At 49.9% G+C, this 26287-nt stretch overlaps 1 protein-coding gene across 3 annotated transcripts in view; it reads right to left on the reverse strand.

Moving 5' to 3' along the window:
• The window catches only part of GRID1 (glutamate ionotropic receptor delta type subunit 1), a 780146-nt gene that overhangs the window by 610982 nt on the left and 142877 nt on the right, over positions 1-26287 (reverse strand). The window contains exons 1-2 of one of the 3 annotated variants that reach the window (XM_053663814.1): positions 16757-16767; positions 282-566 (exon numbers count right to left, since the gene is read on the reverse strand). The exons of 1 other annotated variant lie outside the window; for it this stretch is intronic. In XM_053663814.1, the coding sequence (XP_053519789.1) occupies positions 282-555 (274 nt within the window). In that variant the 5' untranslated portion in view covers positions 556-566; positions 16757-16767. Of the gene's footprint in view, positions 1-281; positions 567-16756; positions 16768-26287 lie in introns of those variants that run through there. One more of the 3 variants, XM_053663813.1, reaches the window with a different exon arrangement.

Genomic DNA, 26287 nt, shown 5'->3' on the forward strand with positions numbered 1-26287 from the left:
GATGATTCCAATTTCAGTTGTCATGATAAGGTGGTGTTGCTAGGCAACTTTACTGCCCATCTATGGATCTGTTTTCACAGCTCTTCCCCCACTCACAGAGCTCCAGGCTGGGCCCTATCACCCGAGACCCACTTGACTCAGACCACCATTGCTTCCCACACCTTCCACACATGCTCCAAAGCGCTTGGCTGCCATGCACGATGGCCCAGCACACAGGCCTCCCAGCACCCAGCTGTGCCTCCATCGGAGCCCCAGAGTAGCCCCAGTCCCCCTCAACTCACCATACTCACTGTCGTAGAACATGACAAACTTCTGCCAGCGCAGTTCTGTCACCAGCCTGAGCATGACGTCGTTGAGGCGCACAGGTGGTCTTGAGGCCAGTGTGTAGGCCTCACCATCAGGACTGGGATTCAGGTGGCAAGCAGTGCGTGGTGACCCCCCTGGGTTGCGCTGGACAAAGAGGTGCGGAATGTGCATCGCATCTGTGAGGGACTGCAGAGCGTTGGCAGATGCACAGCCAGTGGATGTGACCAAAGCCAAAATCCCCTGGGTCATGAGGTCACAAGCTAGAAAGAGAGGGGAGAGACAGGGAGGGGTCAGCGTGGGGGTAATGCTGCACTGGCTGTGATCCACACAGCCTATGCCCAGCAGCTCATGCCTGAGCCCCAAGAAATGCTGCCCCCCTCCAAGAACGAAGACCCCATCCCAGGCCAGGCCAGGCCACGCCAGTGGCTCTCAGACACATAGTCTCTCTAATGCCCTCAGTGATCCTGCCACTTTGACATCCTTGTGCTCACTCAACAGATAAGAAAACAAAGGTCAGGAGAGGCAGAACTATTTGCCCTAGGCTATTCAAGGAAGGGGTAGCAGAGTAGGGATTCGGCCCACATCTGTTTGAGACATCTATCAGCATTGCTAAATTAACCATCCTCTTTCCTACTTGGGCTGTGAGCTCCTTAAGAGTCAAGAACTAATCTTTTTGGTCTGTGTATCCCAAGGCCAGGCCCAGACCAGGAAAACAGTGTGTGCTCTGCTCTTCAATTGTTGGCTAAACTGAACTGATTGGGCTAAAGGGAGTCAATTACATCAGAAAATCAGGAAGACACTTACCCCAGAGGACCTGGTTGTCGGTAAAAAGAGAGACAGAACCCTCTGTCTTCTGGCCAAGTCCACTTTATTCATATCATAAAAATACTAGGTCAAACCCAGGATGAAGCAGCTAGTTCCAGAAGCCCAGGATTATTCAAAAGCCACTTGAAAATAACAAAGGAAGATGCTCCCAGTTGAGGACAGTTACCAGAGCTCAAAGAACCAACACAAGGCAGCACCAGCAGCCCTTTCTAGGACAGCTGCACTCACCTTTTAAAGTCACTCAGTGACTACAAAGGACGCCCCTACACACCTAGACCTTTTGGGCACATCAGACCAATGAACAGAAAGATACATCTCACCATACTGGACCCCCCTGCACTAGTTTTGGAGCAACATTTATTAATAATGCTTCATGTGATGGCAAAAATGTGGGAAAGCAGCTGCAGTTTCAAAACACAGCCTGTGAATGTCAGCAGGCCATCTGCTACAGACGGCAGACTTCTGAACAACTTTGACAATGCAGTTCTTTTGGTTGAGAGCCCATGGTTTTATGTAATGCCTCAGTGAGGCTGGGTGCAGAAGTCCAACAGCTGGAGAGGCACCCCCAAAGAACAAGGTGGTGGGAGGCTGGGATGTACAGAAAGGGATTACCTCCATGCTATCAAATAGCTGCTCCCCATATGAGGACACTCACACTGCACACTCAGGACAATAATTCAAATGCCCATAGCTCTGCCTGCTGACCCCTCAGTCTCCACACATGAGGCAGGGGTTGGGATGGTTAAACAAGAGACTCTCTGAAGTCTATCTTGAGAATCAAGCAGCCTCATCCAAGGCTTTACACTGTAGTGTTCTCCACTAAACAGAAATCCAATCATGGTGGCTCCTGAAAAGCCTTGGGGATAGAGTCAAACCTCTTAAGTAGTCCCCAGAGATATGTGGCTTCACACTGCTCACATACCTCTGCCTACTATGCCCAACCAGTGGCCCAACTTTTGGCCCATGGAATCTGCCATGTTTTCTGTTGCCTGTAGAACCTCACATTAACTTTAGTTTTAAGACTCAAAGTCTACATCCCCAGACTGGCTAGGAATTCCTTGTCCAGTGCTCCCTCTGCACCCCACACTTCCCTACTCTTTCTCTCCTATATCAATTCAAGTTTCAGGGGACAAGGGTCATACCCATTCTGTTCACCATCCTTCCCCAGACACACACCATGTTCAGCCCATTTAGTCAATAAAGGCTGGTGCAAAAATACCATAAGCCTGGATGGTTTCGTGCCTTCTGGCCAATAATTCCACTTTGGACACCTATCCAAACTATGGAAATAGCTCTAGATACAAAAACACTACAAAGGACACTTGTGCATACTCTTGAAATACTGCTAACAATCTAAAAGATACAAATAGGTGAGTGATATGAAAGTGCTCCATTTGCTGGAAACACATGCAGTCTCTAAAACTGTTCACGACAATAACATAGGAAAGTGCTTGTCATAAAAGTTACCTGAAAATAATACACAAGTGTATATATTTTATAATATCAAGTAAATAAAAGAGCATGCATGAAAATAAGACCAGAAGGAAATCCTGAAAAATGTTAAAAGTGATCACATTTTAAAAGAGACCTAAAAATGGTTTTCCTTCTTTTCTGTATTTTGCTAAAATTTCATGTTGTGAACAGAAAATTCCTTTAGCAAAGAATATAACCCTACAATAATAGATAAGTATGAAGCTATGTAAAAGGAGGGACCCTTTTGTGAGAATTTTCTCTGTGCCAAATATTCTTTCAAGTACTCTACACACATGAATTCACAATATGTTCATGACATCTGTATAGGGTAGGTGTCACTGCACCCATTTTCCAAATATCAAGTTATAAGGCCACACAACTGATAAGGGACAGTGCTGGACTAAGATGCCATCTGATCTAAAAACACCTCTGAGACATGGCTAAGTGACAAAACCAGGGCACGGAACTGTGACCTCACTAGGATGACAACTAGGTGAAAAGCATGCTCACAAAAAAGGCAAGAGAAAGCCCTCAACGCTAAGGTGCTATGATAAAAAGGATTGCCCTTTCCTCTCTTGCACATGCTCTTTAATGACAATACATTGCACTTACTACTTTTAAAAAAGTAAACCTACAAAATAAACTGCACATAAAGTTATCCAGGAACTCCAGCCCTGGTCTCAGCCCAGGACACCAGTGAAGATGCCTCATTGTGGCCCTCATTGGGTCCCAGGTGTCTGTTGCCAGGCCATCATCTGACTTCTGATGGCAAACTCTGTCCCTACTCCAATACGGTGGATTTTTTCTGAGCCTCAGTATCCCCATGTAAACATGGTTCCTACTCCTCGTGGACTGTTCCTTACCTCCCATTCCATACACACACTTAGCACACCCCTATTTGCAAACCCCTGCACTAAGCACTGGTGGGGGGAGAACAAAGAGAAGAATGACCAGGGGTCCCATCTTCGATGTACCAAGGAGACAGACCCCACAGTTCAGCCTGTTAGAAAAAAGAGAGGAACCCAGGGGAGGGTGAACACATGTGGAGTTGGTATCTGGACCTCAAAAGAATAGCAAGATTTAGACAACAGAGATGGGGAGAGTAGTGTGATAAGAGTGCAGTATGACGAAACAGGGCTAGGCAGCAGGGACATGCTCAGAGAACACACAAGTATCTGACTGGTCAACCTGCCCCAGCCCCCTTAGCAGCCAGAGACACTAGCTCTCTGGCCAGGCTTGGGTTCACAGGGACAGCAGAACTAGCTCTGGAATCTGATGGTTCCAGTCTGGGTTGCTCTACTCAGCAGCCATGTGACTGTGTCATGTCTCCTTTCTCAGCCTCTGGTCTCTATTAAATGAGGATAAGAATCTCTACCCAGCAGAGCTATAAGAGCAGTGACTTAATGTGGACCACAAGTGTCAACCCCATGCTTGGCATAGGAAAGATGCTAAATAGATGTCAGTTTCCTGCCCCTCTCCCTGAGCACCCCCACCTCCCCATCAATGTCCCCACCCAAGTCATGCATAAGATCCTAAGAAACTGTAGGTACAATAGAGGGTGACCTCACTCCTGCAGCTGACGGCCCTCCCCTCGGAGGTGGGCACCACCAGCTCATGCTCCTATAGCCACCTGCAGCTGCATGCAAGCTCCTCAAGCCTCTGGGTTCAGCAAACGGGGTGGGTAATTAAGGCTGGAAGCCTCTCCCAGGGACTAATGGAGAGGCCTGATGCAAATCAATTTCCAATCCACTGTGAATGGCCTGCTAATTGGGGCACTCTTGAAATGATGGTTATTTAGATGGTTATGTTAGGCTCCTAACATAAAAATAATAAGATCAAAATACATCAGATCAAAGCGAGATCAGCTATTAGCTTAATCAACGTTGCGTGCTCATTCCCAGGACAGGAAGTTACACAACTCACACCATGGTTGTGAAGAGAGATGTTAAACACCAGTGAGGGGTCCAATAGCCTGGGTCTGAAGTTGGGCCCTGGTACAGACACTTCATGGGACCTTGGGCAAGGAGCCGGGCCTGTTTTTTTTTTCTTCCAGTAAAGACAATGGCACCTACTTCACAGGGCTGTTGTGCATGTCCAGTGAAAGGTCTTAGTATGTGAAGAGCCATTTACATGACCTAGTACATAGTAGGAATATAGGAGTCACCACTGTTATTTGCCTCTCCATCCCAAAGGTGTTTCTGTGGCTCACTAGAAGATAACAACCTTTGTAATAATTTTTTGCCTCCAATATCACATGGTCATAAAGCTGATCTCTCTTGATTACAACAATGCAGGCAGATGAATTGATAAAGGCTCCCTGAGAATGGCTCATCAGCTGGGAAAGTAAGAAGCAGAGATGAATGTAATGAGCAGCTTCGCGCCCCACTACCTGAGCCTGGTGGCCTAGGAGAGCAGAGGGTCGCTCAACAGCTTCCCAGGAATTGGGAAGAAAGAGGCTGCTCAGAGGCCAGGGTTGAGGCCAAAGAAGAGGACTCCTGGGACTCAGCCCACATTCCCAGACAGCCCCACAATTACATCCCATCAGTCTCCCTGAGATGTCAGCACCCTGCTGATCCAGGCTCTCCACACACAGCACTCAGGGCGAGACAAGTCAGGCACAGCACTGGCCACATAAGGTGGGAATCTCCATAACTTGCACCCCTGACGAGTTTTCTGATCCCCTGGTGAAGCTCAGAGAAGGCTGGCCACTTGTCGGGGGCCACACAGGCAGAGAGCAAATGGCACAAAGAGCTTCAGAACCAGACCACCAGGTACCTACATAGCCAGTCCCAGGAAGACATAGTAGCCAGAACGAGACAGAGGTCAGGATCCTGGGGCATCTACCCCACCCTCCCTTGGATGGAAACTCCTGGGGCAACTCCACACTTAGCACTGGCCCCAGAGAAGAAGGCCATAAGCCTCTCTTCTCTGAGGACAAATCTTGAGCTCATCACTGGATGCCTGCCTGTGGGTGGGTGCTGGAGATAAGATAAGTGCCCCCAGACATTGAGATCACTCTGGCACCACTGCTGATCCATGTCCTACCTTCTTGATACCCATGGGAATTCCCAGGAAATTCCAGGGCCAGGAGAAAATATACCATAAAAGGCTCGTGCTAGAAGAGATGCACAATTTCCAGTGCCACTACCTGGGAGTGATGCTAGCCACAACCAACCCAGTCCTTCCCTCCACCATATGCCCTGAATGCGTCATGCTCCAGGGTACACCCATACCTGCTCCTCCTGTGGTCCCTGAATAGGGAAGATCCACTCAGGCAGCCCCTACTACTCCAAGTCCACAAGCCCCTCAACATCCTGTGCTATTAAATAGCCTTTGGAAAGTCAGAATGACAGGACTTTTCCAGATGCACAAGGCACAGAGGACACTCTACCTGGACACTCAAGCAGCCTATAGAAGAGGCACCCTCAACCCAAAGAAGCTTGGCGAGGCTTCACTGGTCTTGGAGGCAGTGGAAGGGAGAGCCAGGGTCTGGGAAGCCCCAGGCTCAGCCCAGTCCTCCAGAAGGAAGGACCTCTTTCTGAGGAGGTCCAGAAGGCCAGCCCAGGCACGCCAGCACCTCCGCCTGCCCCAGCAGGGGGCTCTCGCTACCACCTCCTTACTTCAAATAATCTTAACAGCCACAGGACTCACCCTCTCCTGACACCCTCATTACCTGTGCCCTTACCCTCCTCCTTTTAGCTGGTACCAGCTTTATTAATATTTGAGTTCTAATGGCTAATGCTTTTAAATTAAAATAGTATTTATAAATACTTTATAGTCAATGAATAATTGACCAAATTTAGTATTGTCATAACTCAGAGTAAATTATTGATCTATAGAGAATATGTTTTTTCATGTTTTATTAAAAGATAAACAAAACCATAAAATGGGGGAAGCCAGTGGCAGAGTTATACAAAGGCCACTCTTTATGAAGAGGCACCCCTGAGCAGAGGGTCACAAGGCCTCCCTGCCCTCCCTGCCCTCCCTCCAGAGCACAGGACAGTCCTGACAAGCATACTGTCCTGTAGACCTTTGCTTAAGCAACCCTCCCACCAGCTACTTCCTGCCCTTACACCCTGTCCCTTGCTCAGATTACTTTTCGTCTGTTGGTCCTTCCAGTCACTCTTTTGCAGACCCCCTCACTCCCTTCTTGCTCCTATGTAGCCCAGCTGGTGAAATCCCAACCTGGGATCAGCCTGTGGTGGGGCAAGCTGCCCAAACACTTCTCCATGACTGTGAGCAATCAGAGGGTCAGAGAGTCACACAGCCGGTGACACAGTGACCCTTGCCAAGTTGCACCACTAACCTCAATGGGACTCTCCACCCTGCCCTTCATCTTGCAACCCTCCACCAACTCCCTTGCTGTTCTCCTCAACCCTCCTGGGCTTCTCCCCCAAGTTCAACTAATGACCTTGCTCATTATTCATAGATAAATATAGAAACCATCATCACTAGGACTTTGCCCCACTTCTTACTACCATATCCTTCAACCTATCTGGCAAAAGATGAGGAAGAGAGAGCTTTCTCTTGTCTTAAGCAAGCATGGGCTCATGAGCTCTGGGTGGTCCCACCTCTTCCTTCCCCCAAACTCAGGCCCAGACCCCTCACTTATGTCCTCTTTCAATAAAATCATCAACCTTCCTTGTATATCAGACCCATCCCATTAAAAGTTACCCCCCAGCCCCGTTGATGATTCTATAGTTATTGCTCCAGCCCACAACCCTCCCCAGGCTCCTGACCCCCAGTTTGGGGGTCTCTCTTGGTAAGTCCACTAGCAGCTCAAACTTAGCATGTCAACACTGAGCTTCCTGGGTGTTATCTTGTCCCTCTTAATCTGCCAATCTCAGTAAAATAGAACCCCATCCACCCACTCGCTCTTGACCCTTCTCTCTCCCTGACTCTCTGCACCCAAGCCATCACCAAGTCCTGGATGTTTTATCTCCAAAATATATCTCAGATCTGTCAACTTTCTTCCACCTTCACTGCCACCACCTTCATCTAAACCACTATGACCCCCCACTAGACCTCCCCCCAGGACACATGCCACCGGTTCTACACACCATAGTGGAGCAGCCTTCATGAAATACCAACCAGACTGTGCAGTCCCCAGTTAAAATCTGCATTAGCTTCCCATTGTACTTAAAATAAATTCCACATGCTCAACAGTGCCTGCAAGGCCCTGCCTAATCATATCCACATCCTGTGTTGCAGAAGGCTGGCCATTGTGCAGTAACTCAGATACCCCAAGCTCTTGCCACTTTTGGGTCTCTTCACACCCCCTACCTGCCTGCAAGGCTCCTCCCACATCTGTCTGGCTAACTCTCCTCATTCTGTACTTTTGTGGGTAACCATCACTCCCTCAAGAGAACTTTCTGTGACCCTGATACTCCCTCACTGCATTTTGTCTGCATAGCACTCACCCATGTTTGCCATTGTGAACTACGTTGTTGCTGCTGCCAGTCGTCATTCCCTAAATCACGAGCCCATGAACAGAATCATCTGTATACTGCTTATCCTCCCAACCCCTAGCCCAGTGCTCAACTTGGCATCGCATAGCAACAAACTATGTAATTAATAATCCTAACCACTCTGCTAAGATAAGCACTGTCGGTGCCCATATTTTAGGGTACAGACACAATTTTCAAACTTGCCAAGGTCCCTAGATGCTCATCATTCCAAAAGTGAAGCCACATCCCACAATTTGAACAAGGGGAGTTTCTGAAAACCAACCGTCCGCTCTGAAAAAGGATTTCAGCAGGATTTTAGAGAATGCCAAGGAGACAGTGAGCCTGAGGCCTGGCCTGAGCAGCAGCACCCAGGCAGGTGTCTCTCCTGGAACACCTCCAGGCTGGGAGTTCCCACAGCCCACTGGCCTCACAATCAGCCCAGCCCAGGGATGCCAAAGGGTCCCACTGGATGACAAACAGTAGCTAGAGGAAGGACAGCTGTTGCAGGCAGGATGCACAGAGCCAAGCAGGAGGGCAGGGAAGAGCTGGAGACACCACACCGATCTCTGGGACCTCATCTTTATACAAATTAATGAACCAAAACTGATTCCCTGCTCCCCAGATTAGAAACTCAGGGAACACTCCTGGGTGGGATCCTGCTGGCTCATTTGTAGTTTTCCAGCTCCTCATTCATGACTTTTACTGCTCTGTCAATGGCACACCAGGCTTCCAGGCCAGGAGGCACACAGAAATGTGCAATGTGGAAGGGAAATCAGAACAGAGTCCTAGGAGACATGAAGAACCTCGAAAGCAAGCAAGCACCCAGGGGCCTCTTGTAGCATGGTCAGTGCCCTGAGCCCAGATATCTCTCCCTGAGCTCCCCTCATACTGTATGTGATGCCACCCCCGACCAATGTCTGCCCAAATCCCCTGTCAGTTCCCTGGTCTCCATACTCCCTGATCTTCTTCCACCAACCCACTCTACAGGCCAAAGTTCAGCACGATACATACCCCCCAAAATACCTGCCATGCTCCCCACTTCCTGAAAGTCAGTTTGTAAGGCTCTCCCACCACCCTCCAACTCCACAAGGCACTGGAATTTCCCCCAAAAGCAAGGCACTGGTCTATTTCCCAACTTTCATATGTTCCATGCTCTTTGTTCATATCTCTATACCCAGCCTGTGCCCTCTCTCCCTGGTAGGACTGACTGGCTGAAAGGTACCAAGCCCCACATCTGTGTCTAGGCTCCCAGTCTCCATCCTGGACTGAAAGCTTACCCATGGATGCCTGCCTGCTAAGCACTTAATACCCCTGTCCCTCCCACACTGGGGATTAGTATAGTGGGAGCAAGAATCACCTCTCAGCCATGGCCCCATCCTGGAAACACTGTAGGGCACAGAAACAGCCAAACTCCAGCTCTGAGCCCAGCTCCAAGACCTTCCACTAATTCTGCAGCTTGGCATGTCTGCCAGAAGGCTTTCAGAAGGCAACCTCTAGGCTTCAAGGTGCAAAGCAGGGGTCCAGGAGGTTGTAATGCATCAAACTCAAATCTCTGCACCTGTATTCCCCTGCTGTCCCTTCATCATCACTCAGACCCAGTTCAGGTGCCTCTTCTCCAGATGCCTTTTCACCCAGTCAGGACAACACAGGCCATGCCCCTGCTTCCTCCCTGATTTGTACATGATTGCAGCTCAGTGTCATTGTCTGTTTGTGGGCTTCTGTTTCCCCCTGGACTGAGCTCTCTCCCAGTCCAGGGTTTCTCTGTACCTAGCACCCAGCCTGGGACTGGACAGCCAGGTACACCAGGAGGGCAGGCAACAATAGGACAATGTGAGATAAGCATAATGCTGGCTCTGGCCCATCCTCCATGTCGGGGGCAGCCTCAGATGGCTGCTATCACCAGGCAAACCTCAGGTAATCAGTCGTCATTACCACCCTGTGGGTTCATCTCTAGGGTGAGCATCCACAGGGACACTCACACACATCTCCGTCCCCTTCCAACAGCCTGGGAAGACTGAATGTGAGTAGATCTAACCCTCTCTGCCTCCCCCAGCTGGTCACCTGGTGAGGACCTGAACTGAAGAACTGACCTGAAGGTCTCACACTGGGCAGGGATAGCCCACTTTCATGGGGAGAAAACCACTGAACCCCCAGCTTCTAGGCTCTACTAACCCAGGGGAACCCCCACTCCATCCTGCCACCTTCCCTGATTCCAAAGCTAGAAGACCTGCACCCGCCTTACACAATGTTCCTTATATAAATAAGGTCTTTGGGCTGCCGACCTCTCCTCTAGTGCTGCCATCCATAGTGCAGCCCCTTCCTCACTCTGTCCAGCCTACCTGCCCACGCCCTTGCTGCCATCTAACCCCATGTCTTGCAGCCAAGCCCAGAGAAATGTCCAGAAAGGGACAGCTCCTTCATACTCCCTCACACCTCTGCAGACCACTCCCCACAGCCCTCATCACATGACACCAGCGCAGGAGCAGGTAGTGGCAACACCCGGGACCGGTGGTAGCCAATGAACCTGTCACACCATCCAGGCCCTGCTGTGTTCTTCACATCCTCGTCATGGTCTTTGTGTGCAGAAGTCCAACCAGGCTGGTGCCCACACACCTGCGGTCCAAACCCACAGCTGACTGAACAAAACAGTGTTGGAAAAGTGGCCCTACAAATTCCTGGTGTGCCTCTTTACAAATTTCTGTCCATCCAGCCACTGATGCTCCTCCAAGGAAGGGGGCAGTCATGAAGTCCAGGCCCCATCATGTCATTTGGCATCCAGGAGCCAGGGCTGGTCACTTGTCAGAACATCAGTGTCTTATTTTATCAAATGGGAAGAGGACAGGAAAGAATAGGTCACAGCACCCACATCACACATAAGCCATGACAGTACAGCCTCTGGCACAAAATACATATTGAATCATTAGCAATGCTAAGATGATAATTCCTTCCCTGTGGGAAGTGTCCATTCATTCATTGATCATTCATTCCTTTATCATGTGCTTAGCATCCTCCTTCCCAGCCTCTTTTAAACCAAAACCCACATTAGTGCAGAGGATGCCCAATTACCCTACAGGGGAAGGTGGCAGGCTGCTATCCAGCCCTCTGGGGGCTAAAACTGAAAGGAATAAAGTGCTCATTCCCACAGAGAAAGATGGAGCTGCCCAGTGGTAAGAGGACAGGTTCTGATGCTGAACTGCCTGGACTCAGGTGCCTGCTGTGAGTCTTAGAGCGGCAGGTGGCTATGGGCAAGTCACACTGGCTCCGTGCCCTACCTCAAAATGGGCTATCACAGTGATTTCAAACATAATCAATAAAGTTGACCCTTGAACAACATAAGTTTGAACAGCACGGGTCCACTTATACATGGATTTTTTAAATTTATAATTAACATTTATTAATGTCTAAAGAATAGTGATTTTATTAGTGGAGACAGTGTAGTATAATAAGAGGATACTGGATTCAAAGCCAAAGTGAGGCAATCATTACTTTTTTTTTACTCCTTTTTCAGGAATATGTTTATTGATTTTAGAGAGTGAAAATGGGAGACAGAGAAAGAGAAAGAAACCCTGATGTGAGAGAAAAACATCAATCATTTGCCTTCCATACACACCCCAACCAGGCATGGAACCAAACCAGGTACGTGCCCTGATGGGGGATCAAACACACAACTTTTTGGTGCACAGGACAATGCTCCAACCAACTAAGCCCCAGCCAGAGCATGGATTTTTTTCAATAAATGCCTGTACTGTTTTCAACCTACAGTTGGGAGTTCACAAATGTGGAACGCCAACTATATGCACTGATCTACACCATTTTATACAGGGGACTTGAGAATCCTCAGTTTGGGGACCCATGGGAGTCCTGGAACTATGAAGTTTTGGGGGAGTCAAGTTATATGCTGCTTTTCCACTGCATGGGGGGTTGGCACCACGAAACAGCATGTTATTCAGGGGTCAACTATACACTTAATCAAGAAAAAGGGAATATTTCACAGTGTGTAAGTATAGCAAAATACCACATCGTATACCTTTAACATATACAAGTTATATGTGTCAAATATCCCAGTAAATCTGGAAAAAATAAATAAATGAATAAGTATTTGTTAAATAAATAATTATACAGTATTAAACATAAATAAATCATTTCCATGTTTATAAAATAAAGATGCATTATCTTGACACTGCCAAAAAGAAAACAAAAAAGGGTAAAAACACACAGTACCAACCTTATAGGGTATCAATAACACTCAAATAAGTTACAACCCTGGAAGCACTTTGGCCACCAGTGGTAAGTGCAGCTAACCAATCACCTGCTATACACAGAACAAACTAAGACCAGAGAAAAGTACCACACAGCCAGGTTCAAAAACACAGCAGAACCCAGAACCTGGCCAGGGAAGCAAGGCCAGGCTGAATGTTAGTGCTGAACATGCCCAAGGCCATCCTCTCCCCAGTGTGTCCCAGGAGCAGCTCTGCTGATATGGGGTGAGTAGGGTCAACACTCAATCTGGAGTCTACCTGCCAAAGCCCACTGTTGCTTTTCTCACTCATCCCAAGATTTCTAACATATCATACTCCAGACATCACAACAACCAGCAGCACCAGCTTCCAAAATTGTAAAGATAGTGCCACCATTACAGGAAGCAGCTCCCCTGTGCCCAGTGGCCAACATCTGAGCGTCTGCCAAGAACAGAAAGGGGATGGTGCAGGTGCTAGCCTGACCCCCAAAGGCAGCTTTCCCAGCTGGGCCAACCCTGCATCCCAAGGAAGTGGAGGCAAAGCCTTCAGGACACAGGTGTGGTCGCACCACCCTGACCATTCGGGCCAGCCCTGCTGACTCCAATTCAGAGATGGCTCACCCCGAGGTCTGGGAGAAAGAGCCCTAATGGCTCAGGGACATTGCCCATCCCAGCTCCCAGGTGCTTTGCAGTAGATGGGGAGAAAAATCAGAAATCTCCTGCAGCCTGCAGGGATGAGAAGGGATCTCTGACAGTGATAATGAAAAATTTCACAGTAGCAGATGCTTAGAGAAAACTGAAAAACAATACAACAAAATTCACAAACCAGAAACTTATGAGAAACCTGATTGGTGGGGCTCAAGTTTGCCATTGGCACCTTACCAGCCATGAGAGGACAGGCTGGGAGCCAGGTCCTCCCCACCGGATAATCAGATTGCCCCCTGAGCCCACCACAAATCTCTCCAAGATCCTAGCCACTCCAAGGTCTACATTGGGAACATGGAGATCATGCAGATCTGGCCCCAAGTCCCAGAAATGCCGTCTGGAGAGGGAGCTGGGGTAGGATCGGGATGTGGCTCACTGTCCACAGAAGGATGCCAGACAGGAGGAGTATGGGCAGGTGGTCATGTGGCCCAGAGTGCAAAGAGGGTTTCACAGAGCAGATGATGCTAGGGAAGAACATAGATAAAAAGAAGACCATAAAAAAGGGCAACCATTTTAGCAGTCTGGCATAAGCCAAGGCACACACATGGCATTTATGGATCTGCCAGGATTGGGCCTCTCATGCCAGGGTAAGGGGGGGTCTAAGGAGGGTGGGTTCACAATGGACTTCCCATCTGCTCAGCTGAGGGGCTTTGTTTTGATCCATGAGCACCACAAAGGCTTGAAGGCTTCCTGAACACAGGTGAGGTCTGCTCAGAGCTTGCCTTTAGAAAGGTGATCCCAGTGAGGACACAGCAAGAGGACAGGAGGCCTAATCTCCCTCTTCTTGCTCTTTTCCCTGGGAGGACCTAGAGTACTGAGTGCAGGGGCAGGAGGCAGTAAGGACAGTCAGGGCCATTGTAGGTCAGAGAACAGAGTCAGCTAAAAGCACAGAGTTAGGGGGGCAAGGAGGTGGGTGAATCTAGGAGCCCATGCCCTGCCCCAGAACCAACAGGGCTGAGGAGGGACATCTACCACCTGGTGACACGTGCTACCCCTACACATCATCACCTGGCATCCTCCATAGGCCTAGAACGAGGTCAACATACCCCCCTTTCCTGAGGTGACAGCCAAGGCCTGAAGATGTGAGGTCTCTTGGCAGGTATCATGCACACCCCGCTGGTGTAAGCATAAGTTAAGTCCAGAACCCAGGCCTTCCAAGAGGTACAAGCTGCCCACCCTAAGCCCAGGCAAAAGGCTCAAAGGGCAGGAGGAAGTGATGTCAGCCCTTCAGCCCTCAGTCAGCAACTGGGGTGCCCCAGAGGTCTGAGACCTGAGTGCCATGGAAGGGGCTGGCAGAGGAGAGTGGATCAGCATGGGAAGGGAAAGCGTGGCTCTCACCCACCTCTGCCACTAATGGCACAGGCCATGTGTGTCACAGGCCAGGCTGATCTGGGGGCATAGACACAACAGCACATGTGGCAGCCAGACCTGGTTACTGAAGAGGTTACTGGTTACTAAAAGATTCACCCTAAAGCCCTGGCTGGTGTAGCTCAGTGGATTGAGCGTGGGCCTGCGAACCAAAGGATCGTGGTTCGATTCCCGGTCAGGGCACATGCCCGGGTTGCAGGCCAGTTCCCAGCATGGGATGCACGAGAGGCAACCATACATTGATATTTCTCTCCTTCCCTTCCCCTCTAAAGATAAATTAAATTAAATTAAAGTAAATTTAAAAAAGATTCACCCTAGAAGACATGGCCTGACAATGCAGGACATCAGTACTAAAGGGAGACCCTAAGCACAGGAGCCCTGTCACTGAGATTAATCATGTCCGAGACCTCTGAAGGCATCGGAAAGCATAAGCACAGGCAGAGCTGTGTCACAGAACTCTCCAAGTCACAGGGGGCATAAAACAGCACGTGAGCCCTTCCCTAGAGCAGGAGGGGAGCAGGAACCCCCTGTCTCACCATCAGGCACCACTAGATGGCAGTGCCAGGTGCACACATAGAACAGCAGCATCCCCAGGTGGGGGCCCGCAGGGCGAGCTCAGCTGGGCACAGGCCTGGGTAAGTTCCTGCTGGAAAAAACACACATTCCCACACAAAGGCCTGCTTCTAGGGGGCAATGCGGTACGTACACCAAACCAGGGCAGAAAGGCTCTAAGAGTAGATGAGAATCACCCCTCTTTCCCTACCAAATAAAAGCCCAATATGCCACTCATCGTGATTTGTGTTCCTTCAAGGCATTTTCCTGCTGTGAAAGAGGTTCCACATGAAAGGCTAGGCCTAGAAGACACAGCAGACTGAAATGGTGCCCAGCACAAACCTCGCCCCAGGCATGGAAGGCAGTGCCCCCTCTCTCCTCTGCCCAAACACCTTCCCTGAAGAAAGGCAAAGGGACAAGGGGGTAAAACACAGCCACCAGCGTCCACGTCAGAAGAAAGGGGAAGCTGCAGGACTGGGGGCTTTGCCCTTCTGAACACCCCACCCAGCAATCATGCAGGCACCCACACCACCTGTACCCACACAGCCCCAGACAGGCACATACAGGCTGCTCTGCCCGGAGAAGGAGTTCCCATGGCAATTGGAGCAGCCGCCCTAGCCACAACCCAGGCCACTGAGCCTCACTAGGATTTGGCAGGGGTGACTCCAGACACTCCTGGAGATACCTGAACTCGGTATCCTGCCTCAGCACTCTCTCTCCTCTCTGCAGGGACATATACCCCAATGAAGGGAAGCCTAAAACAGCCCTTTGGGTAAGCCCTTTGGGAACTGTCAGGAGAACAGAGTACGCCCTCTCTGGCTGCCCCTGGGCCTGAGTGTAGCCACAGCAGGTCCCCCTCACAGTGAGGGAGAAGCCTGAGAGGACAGACGAAGCCCAGGGGAGGGAGGAGCTGGGGAACAATGCGTCAAGAAAAAGAGGCCAGAGGACAGTGGCCACTGAAGCCACCCATCCACTGGAAGGGGTGGGGGACAGGCCTCAGGTACCTGAGAGAGTCCACAAGCCTGGCCCGTTGAGTCCCAGGGGCACCACCCCAAGCCCTCCCACAGAGCCAGCTGGATAGTAGCAGGGGCCATAGCCCTGGAGGGAAGGAGAGAGGATGCCCAGCTTGAAGCAGGGAATAGGGCTCTGAAGCCGAGTTCAGGAGTTTTCCTTCATCTTCCTGCCTCTAGCCTGGCCCTTTGACACATTCCTCACCCAAGCAATCTTTCTAAAACCCTCCCCTGTGTCGGACCTTCAAAGATTCCCATCCCTATGGGACCAGCCACCCTCCTAGGCCTGGAGCAACACCCATGAGCTAAGTCTCCAGTTCTCCACTCCCTTCCTTAGCACCTGCCCCACCCACACACTGCATTACACAGGGGACTTCCTGCCCCCTGCTGCCCTTCCCCCTGCCTCTGAGCCCTCACCCATGCTGGCCCCCTTTTTGCAGGACTGTCAACCCAAGTCTCACCCATGAAGTCCCTATTAGTCCCCAATCCACAGCTTGAGCACAGATCGCCTCCCAAGGCAAGCTGGTGCTGCCATGGTGGCCATGCTCCCCCCCACCATGGGACCTCAGTGCAGTCCCCACCCCCAGACTGTGAGCCAGGGAAAGGCAGGCCTCAAATCTTGGGGTCCTGGCATGGTGACTGGCATGTGGTAGATAAACAGTGAACACTGAGGGTGGGAGGGAATGACTGATGACAACAGGGGGGTGGCTGGGTAGAGGGGTGAATGGGTGGAAGGATGAATGGTGAATGGATGGATGGGTAGGTGGGTGGGCACATGGACAGATGGGTAGGCAGAAGGAAAGGGAAATGCAGACAACCAGGGGAAGTCTGACCTTGCTCTGGCCTTGGCCCCCTGCCCTCACTCAATGTGCCAGAACACAAACGAACTAAGAAGGATTAAGCTTCCCTGATACAATTGGAGCTGCTGGAAATAGCTCTGTGCAGCCTGCGGCCGCTGCCTCCAGCAATCAGCTTCAATCAGCACAGACCTGCCCCTGCTGCCGGTTAATTCCACCTGAAACCCTAGCCAGGAAACTTGGAGCCCCTGGGTGTTGGCCCCATATAAGGGACCACAGGAGCTGGAGCAAAGCCACCCGTCTGAGTCTCCAGTGCCCAATAGGGACATTAGTCCCCGTGGGCAGCAGCCCAGAGCAGAGCTTGGAGACCCTACACTCCCAAATGAGCTAGGTCAACCTCAGGAAATGAATACCTGGATCCCCTCTGCCCTGGCCAAACTCCTCCCACACTCACCAGCCACAGGTCACGACTCTAAATAGTTGGCACCTCACCCTGGTCAGTAGCTCAGTTGGTTGGAGTGTTGTCCTGCACACCAACAGGCTGTGGGATCAATTCCCGGTCAGGGCATCTCAATCTGTGTGAGGGAGTAAGGGAGAGGGGCCCATCCTCTCCACATCCTCTGCTTGCCCAGGGGTGTCCCAAACAAGGGTGAGCTGTATGGAGGCAACTGGCACATCAGTGATGAGGGCCTACCTCGGGCCAGAGAGGGGTCTGCATCCTCAAAAACAGAAACTATTTAAAACTCAGTAAAGGGACCCATTCCAGGCACCATGGAACTTAATTCTGAGCAGGTCTGTAATTGCCCAGTCTGCCTGGAACACAGTTACCCAAAACGTCTTTTTAACACCTGGACCGTCACTGCTTAGGTCATGGAATTTTCCTGAGTTATGCTTTCCTGGGGATGGGGAGGGGGCTCCAGAGGGACTCCAAGTCATGCAGTTTGTCCCCAACCCTTCCTTGATCCCTGGAGGGCTGCTTGGGACAGGTCAGCAGAGATGAGCACTGTGCCCTCCATGCCCCCTGAAAGCATGGCAGGCCAGTCCTCCTGCTCAGGCCCTGGAACCGCTGGTAGCCTCCTCCACGGCCTCCACTTCACCAAGTCCAGCCTGGGCACCCTTCTCTGGGGACCTTCCCTGACCTGCCCTGGCCCCCAGTCTAGGTTGCACAATTTCACCACCTCACACTGCCCCTGTCTCTGAGGCACTCTCTTAGCATATGGCCACACCTGTCTGGCTCACCTCAGAATCCCCTGCCACAAAACCTGGCATACAGCAGACCCCTGCAGGTGTTCGTCCACTGAAAAAAAATGACAGTCAGTCCAGACATCCTGAGCTTCCAGGGCTCATTTCATGAAAGAGGTTCCTTCTCCCACCTCAGCCCTCCTGACTGTCATTCCCACACACCCCTACACACAGCCCAACCTGTCCTAGCTTCTTAAATCTGGCTCCAGACCCCATGTGGCCCTGCCCTACATTTCCTGCCCCATCCCAGAGTCTCTGCTCACCAGGGCTGGGGAGTTAATGACAAGAATGACAGAGGAGAAAGGCCACCACTGGTCTCCACTTGTCTCACAATCACCTGTGGGAGTTTTCATCATGATCTCCACTTCACAGATGAGAAAATGAGTCTCCGAGTATGGACAAGAAAACCAGGAATTGCCGTGCCAGACCTCTATGAAACCTCATCCCTCCCAGAACCCCGTTGGTCGTGTGATGTACAATAAAAGGGCAGCAAATACTAGTTCACTCTGGATGAGCCAAGCCCCTGGCAAGGAAATAGGCCTTTGCTCTGTCTCTATACCTGCACATCTTACTCTTCCCTAAACCACCTCACCTTTTAAGATTTTGCACTTCTGCATGCCATTACCTCCATCTGCAAAACTCTACACTGGCCACTATGCACCCATACCTGTGGCTTCAAGAATTTGCTCAGCTGTCATCTTCTCCAGAAAGTCTTCCCTGATTTCTCCCAGGTCCCTTCTCTGTATTCCCAGAACAGCCTTCCCCTATGATCTGTGAGCTTCCTCAGGCAGGGCCATATCCAAACCAACTATGCGTCCCCTGCCCCCTGCTCAGGGCTGGTTGGAAGGAATCCCTATAGACAGGCTCCGTCCATGGACAGGTACAAGAATGATGCACACTCACCTCTGCCCTGTAGTATGGACAGTGATGGGCCCCAAGTGGCCCTGCATCTGTCCAAGGTGCCATCCCAGGCTCTCCCAGGCTCTCTGTCCTCAGAGCCTCTCAGCACTGGGCTCTATCCAAGGTCCCTAAACACAATGCTGTCTCCAGCAAACCTGGAACCCCATGTGATGGTTAGAAACACAGGAGATGCTGCCTGCCTAGCCAGGCTTCCACAAGGGGCCTGTGATACACATTTTGCAAGTGGCAGGAGGCACACATGTCATAAAATCATCCACAATCAATTTCAAATTCCAAATGGAAATGATTGGTTTGCTGAACTCCCTGCTAATTTGCCTAAAAATTTGAAGAGAGTGTCCCCTGGATGGATGACAGAGGGCCTGGGGCTGGTTCCTAGGAGGCCATAGATGCCCTCTTGATCTCCCCCCACTATCTCCGAACACTTAAGGCATAGCCCGTCTGCCTCAGAACCAGTCATTCTGCACCCAGGACAGAGGCCCCAGCTCTGATGGCCCCTGAGCCAGCAGGCCACCTGTAACCTTACTCCAGCCTCACTGCAAACCCCCATGCCCTGAGCCAGAAGTGGGCTGAGACTAGGTGGGCACAGAGATCTATTGCTCAAACATTCACACACCAGGGGCCCTCAGAGAGACCACCTCTCAGGTAGGCATCCAAGTACTGTCACACCCAAGACTTTGTATGAATCACAGTGTCTTTAAAGACCTTAGTTTTCCCACTTGACAAATGGAAAAAGTAGCCTTTCCAACTCTGTCTCAAAAAAATACTTGCTACCATGGGAGGCAGCAGAGGATGAGCACCCAGGAGGATCAATGGATATCTGATATTGATCCAATTCCCATTCTGTGCCTATCCACTGTGTTTTCATTTCCTCATCAGCAAAGACCTCTACAGTCATCTACATTTGCCAGTGTGTCTCCCCAGCAGGCAGGCCACCCAGGCCCTTTTACCATGATTCCCACAGCCGGCACACAGAACACGCTCCACAAATGCCCAAGTGTTGCGGGTGCAGCAAATGAAGCGAGGATTGGACCCGCACTGCAAACCCTCTCATGTACCTGTATTGACTTTTTTTTTCCTCCCTCCCAAGGACTACGGTGTCCTGCTTTCATTGCCCTTGGGGATTAGAGAGGAGAAGAAAGTTTAGAAAAAGGAGGCATGGGAGCCCTGAATCTTGGCTCCCTGTCCCTATAAAAACACAGTAACTAGAAGTCCAGGGAGGTGTCCAGAGTAACACAGCAGCCATCAGATTGGGGCCAAGCAGAAGGAAAAGCCGAGCAACTCCAGTCCTGAAAGCTCCGGGTGCTGCTCTTTTAAGAACCGACACACGGAGCCCTCTCTACCTGGCAGTCGAGGGCATCTCTCTTGAGCCTCAGTTTTCCAGTCGCTATAATGAGGACAGGGTCACCATAAAGGCAGGGCCTGCACAATGCCCAGCAATGGCCAAGGTAGTCTTGATATAGGTAGCTTCCTCCCAGGTTCCATGTCCTGTCCACCCCCAGGACAAATCAGGCCAGGCTCCAAGGAAAGAGACACCGAGAAGCAGTGGGACAAGAGGAGGGAGTAAAGGCAAGTAGAGAAGGCCACAGTATACCTGTAAATGCCCATTTTTAAGTTTTTTTCAAAGAACAGGAAATGCTTAGCAGGGCTCAGAGCAAGGCTTCCTTTTCAGGATATTAACAATTTGTATTTTTCTCAATCCACCTTCCTCATAGTCCCTTGAAGGAAGGGAGGCCTATATACCATACATTTTTTTTTAAAGGAATGACTGAATTTTGATGTACTTGGCTAAGCAAGTACTTTGCATATGAATGGGAACTGATTAGCCAGGCACTTTCCCACAGCCAAGTGGCCTGCAACTTCAAGATTCCACAGAGTTAAAAAGTTGAAGCAACTATCCTTTTGTGGCTCCCCTAATAAAAAAAAATCATGCAACATTTATTATTAATGCTTGGCTCTGATAAATATCCTCATCAAAAATTCTGCACTTGCAGAAACCCTCCAGTATAATTTCTCAAGGTAACCAGAGGGAGCATTTCAGTTAAACCTTTGCATTGGCCATGGTGTCTCAGGACAGGAAGGCAGACCAACTTACGTGGTAGGCAGGAGTGTTTGGGTGACAGCTGAACAGCCCTGGGTACCTTGAAAGGAATGTCCATCAGCCTCAGAGCGACTCTGCCTCTGCTGTCACAAGCTATCTGGGATCATTGCTGCTTCTGGAAGACTGGCATTCAGATTAAATACCTGCTTAAGCAGTACGAATCTGGGTTCTGATTCAGAGACATTTGCTAATTGACTTTAGTCTGCCCTTAAAGTCATTTGTGGCATGGCAGCCTTTCTCTAACTGGGCCGTGCTCCCACTCCCACTTGCTCCATTGTTGGGGCACTAAGTCACAGCTGCTCCCTCATTCAGCAAATTCCCCTCACCCGAGGGACCCACCTTGCCCGAGGTAATGGCTCACGCCCCACTTAAGGGCAGCTCACACACAGTCATGGTAGCAGAGAATGCTGCCTCCTCCCGAGCCCCAGAGGGGACAATCCTATTTCCCCCGAGTCCCCAGGTCAGGACAGACTAGACCTACATGACACCACACTCTTGCCTGGCTTTTTCTCTTTCTCTATTCTGCTTCCCTCAAAAGAGCACAGACCTCATCCCCTGCTCCAGGCTCTGCTCCTAAGGAGCCTGAGCAAAGACAATGTGCCCCTCCCACTGGAGCCACTTTTGCAACCTGGAAGGCTAACTGCTGGCATCACCAGGACTTCCTGTCCTCTGCTTCCTTTGTGATCTGGCCAAGGGGAACCCCAGCAGGAAATGAGAGGGTGAGAGGGTAAGAGGGTGAAGTGAGGGGTGCTCCCCTGCTCCCTCCTTGCTGCATTGGTGTGTCTGCATCCATGCTCTCACCACTGTCCCCTCTGCTGCCTCCAGACTGGGACAGTAACTGCTCCCCAGGAGTGCTGGCTCACTTGGTCTCCCTAACCTTGCCCACACTTTTGTAAAGTCAGGTCACTAACCTCACTCCAATTACCCTTTGAGTGCACCCTTCCTTTCCCACCAGCCCTCTAGTGATCCAGGAGGCAATGAATGCTCCAGCTTCCCTCACCTCCTCAGATGAAATGCACAGTCTGATCAGAGGCAGCCCCATAAAAAAGTATGCCATTGCCAGGGTACTGAGACAGCCCCAGTCCTGCACTTCTGCTCCCCGCTAATTTATTTACCTTATGCAGAGCATAGCTCCCCCCACACTGTATGTATAACAACCCTCCTGAGAATGAAAGCCAAGCAAAGGAGCTGGTTTTTCCAAAACCCCCAAGTATGCGTCTCACACACATAAGTACCCACACAAGTACCCACACTTTCAGCTTGCCTGCTCCCCAGAAACAACTTTTGAAGATGTGATGTAAAACAATAAAAAATTAAAATTTCACGTGTTTTGCTTCAAAAATCTATAAAAGCAAAATTTTTGAAAGAAAAAAGAAAACCCTTTCCTCCAAGCAACACAGAAAACAAGCCATGGCCCAAGCCCTCCTCTGGTTGGTATTTTGGTGTAAATCTTTAATTTCATTTGCTGCTCCCATCCTCTGACCCCAGTAGTAGTCCATAAATATTTAGGCAGCAAACACCAGGCTTGTTTTGCACTTTGGAATGCTAATGATGGGAATAGGAAGGTGAGAAAGTGACCTCCATGGTCCTGCCGGCTCTCCTCCCATCAGCAAAATATCACAAGCAGGGGTTCTGGAGGCCCCAGGAGCCATGGCTTCTTTAATGAGCTGAGATGTGTTCTGGGGAAAATCTCTGCACTCGCTACCTGCAGGCTCACGGAGAGCTGAACCACCAGCCCAATCAATAGCAGTAGAGAAACTTTGAAGGAAGGGAGGTAGAGTGGAGAGGAGAAACAGCACAGAGGACGCACATACAGACAGACTCTGCAGAAAGAACCTGGAGCTGCGGGCCAGCCCACCTAGCCTCTGGCTGCACCCTGAGGCCAGACCCTCACCCATCCCTACACATATGCACATTCCCTTCCCAAAAATCTGGGCCCTCCAGAAGGCACTTTCCAACTTCCCAGTCCTCCGACCACTGCCAAATGTAATTATAACCTCACCTGGGGTTCCTACTCTGTAGAGGGCAGAGGCCTTTCAACTCCTGCTTAGCCTGACCTCTCTGTCCCTACCTAACAGTGTGGGCCAGAGGCATGGGCCTTGGAAAAGACTAGCCTTTGTTTAAAGTCTGTCTGTCTTGGCCATTTGAAAGCTTTGTGGTCTTCAGCAAGATTGTTTAAACAGCTTCACTGAGGTATAATTTACATACCATGAAATTTAGCCATTTTAAATGCGCATTTTTTGAGTTTTAGCAAATGTATACAGTTGTTCAACCATCTCCACTATCCAGTTTTAGAATGGTGCTATCACCCCCCAAAAGTCCCCTCATACCTGTTTGTAGTCAATCCTTGTTTCCACCCCCAGTCCCAAGCAACACTTCAGCTTCTTGCTGTCTCTGTAGCTTTGCCTTTCCAAGAAATTTCACATAAATGGAACCATACAACATAAAGTATTCTGTGTCTGGCTTCTTTCACATAAAGTACTGTTTCTGAGGTTCATCCATGTGTAGCCTGTCTCAGTGATTTGTTTCATGTTATTGCTGAGTAGTAGTCCCCTGAATAGATATGCCCAGTTTTGTTTATCTGTTCCCCAGCGGATGGACATTGTGGTTGCTTCCAGGTTGGAACTATCATAAATAAGGCTGCTATGAACATTCCTGTACAAGCTTTTGTATGGACAGGTTTCCACTTTTCTTGTGTGAATTCCTAGGACTGGAATTGCTGAATAGAATGATTAAGTATATGTTTATCTTTTTAAGACACTGTCAAACTGTTTTCCAAGGATCTGTACTATTTTACATTCCCAAAGCAGTATACAAGGGTTGCAGTGGCTACACAGCCTTGAACCACTTGTCACTGTCTGTCTTTATCCCCAGCTATCCCAACAGGTGTGAAAGGGCACCTCGTGGTAGTGTTGTTGTTGCTGTTGTTTGAATCCTCACGCTAGGATATGTTTACTGATTTAAGAGAGAAAGAGGGAAAGAGAGATAAACATCAGTGTGAGAGAGACATTGATTGGTTGCCTCCCATCTGCACCCTGATTGAACCCACACAACCTCTTGGTGTATGGGACAATACTTTGACCAACTGAGCCACCTGGCCAGGGCTCATGTTTTGATTTGCATTTCTCTAGTGACTAACAATGTTGAGCACCTTTCATGCATTTATTTGTAATCTGTATGTCTTCTTTGGTATTGTTCAAATCTTTTGCCCATTTTGTATTAGATGGTTTGCCTTATTGCAGGGGTGTCAAACTCATTTTCACCAGGGGCCACATCAGCCTAGCAGTTGCTTTCGAAGGGCTGAATGTAATTTTAGGACTGCATAAATGTAACTGCTCCTTAACAGTTAAGCAAGAGCTCGGCACTGCCACCAGGTAGAAACAAGGTGCTGAGCCAGATAAAACAAGGTGGAGGGCCGGATTCAGTCTGCGGGCCTTGTGTTTGCCCCCTGTATCTTACTGAGTTGTAGGAGTTCTTTATATAGTCTAGATACAAATCCATTATAAGTGATTTGCAAATATTTCCCCTCAGGCAATATTTCAACCTCTCCATTTTTTCATCTGTAAATGGAGCTCATCATAACACCTTATCATGCTGCAATGAAGAACAGGGGTGATGTATACAAAGTGTCTGGCATGAGACCTGCCACACATTCAGCCTTCAGTAATTGGAGCCACCACCATCGACATCATCGACACCATCTCTGGAAGTCAAGTTCTGGCCTTTGTCTTTGACTTGAAGCACCCAGTGTGGGCTTGGTGCAGAGGAGAACCTTGGTCAAGTTGGACCCACAGCCATGCTGGCATCCCCCCATGTTCTCTCCAGGGTCCCTGTCTACTCTTACCAGCAAAGCGGAGTACAGGGCAGTAGGAGAGAACCCTGTGTGAGCACTGAGAAGGGAGCACAGCCTGAAAGGCACAGGATATTAACCAGGGGGAGGACAACAAGATATACTGGCAGAGGGAACGGCACAAGAACAACACAGAGAATGACAAGGCACACAGCACATTCTAGAATGGTTACAGACAAGATGCATTCATGAACAATGTTTAATTCCACGTGCTGCCAAGATGGCACAGTTCTCTGCTTCTGCTTCTGCATTTCTTCCCCCGGGAAGGCACTGTCAGCCAGAGAGAACCAGAGGACACTATACCATCCCCTCATTACAACTGTGACAGAAAGTGACGTTACCCCACAGTATGGTATGAGTTGTGTCCCCAAAATTCACATGTTAAGATCCTAACGCTTCAGCATCTCAGAATGTGATTTACTTTATTTAAAAATAGTGACTTTGCAGAGATAACTAAGTTAAAAAGAGGTCATTAGGGTGGACCCCAATCCAATATGACTAGTGTCTTCCAAACCTCGTAAGAAGAGGAGATTAGGACATAGATAAGCACAGAGGGAAGATGCTGTTGAAAGATACAATGAGAAGACTTCCATTTATAAGCCAAGGAGAGAGACCCCAGAACAAAACAACCCTGCCAACATCTTGATCTCTGTCTCTAGGCTCCAGGCCTGTGAGGCAATACACTTCTGTTGTTTAAGCCCCCTAGTCTGGGGTGCTTCATTTTGATGACCCAAGGAAAGTAAAATGCCTCATTTCCACATAAGAAATCGAGGCTCAGAAGGTGGCATCATGCCTTAGGCTCACAGCTGGGGCAGGCATGCCAGACCATCTGGCTTGGGGACCTTATGTCCTCATCCTCTCCACCTTACCTCACCCCAGCACAACCCACTCCACTAGGACACAGAAACTTTCCTGGAATTACAACAGGCGCAGAGGGGTTCAGGGTGCCTCTGAGGGTTGAGGGCTGACTACCCTCTCCCCCGGCACTAAGCCCCATACTGGAGGTGCAGGGAGCACCTAGAGGAAAGAGCAGAGAAGGCAGCAAGTTGGTGAGCAGATCAGAAGCAAGCTCCTAGCAAGAACATTAAGAGATTCTTCGTGTGAGTCTAGAGGAAAGACATGCCCCAGGACCCTACCTCCTCAGCAGAGGGAGCAACCAGCTGTGCTCTAGGGCCTCAGGAGCACAGCCAGAACTCAAGAGAGAACATTTTAGCTCCAGATGAGGAAAGACCTCATGTGTGCATGAGATATGCTCCCTGGTGGAGAGTTGGAGCAGCCACAGTGCCAGTGTGAGGCACACACACAGGATGGAGATCAGAGAGGGTGCTCTCCTCGAAGTCCTCTAGCTTAAAGGCTATGCTGTCTCAGGACTCCCTACCTGCCAGCACACAGGAGCAGCAGCAAACTATTCCAGCATTCCGGCCAAAGAACCATTGCCACCAGCACGAAGTGGTTC

The sequence above is a fragment of the Artibeus jamaicensis genome, unplaced genomic scaffold (genome assembly GCF_021234435.1).
Source record: "Artibeus jamaicensis isolate MK-2021 breed Jamaican fruit bat unplaced genomic scaffold, CSHL_Jam_final contig_332, whole genome shotgun sequence".
Classification (NCBI taxonomy): Eukaryota; Metazoa; Chordata; class Mammalia; order Chiroptera; family Phyllostomidae; genus Artibeus; species Artibeus jamaicensis.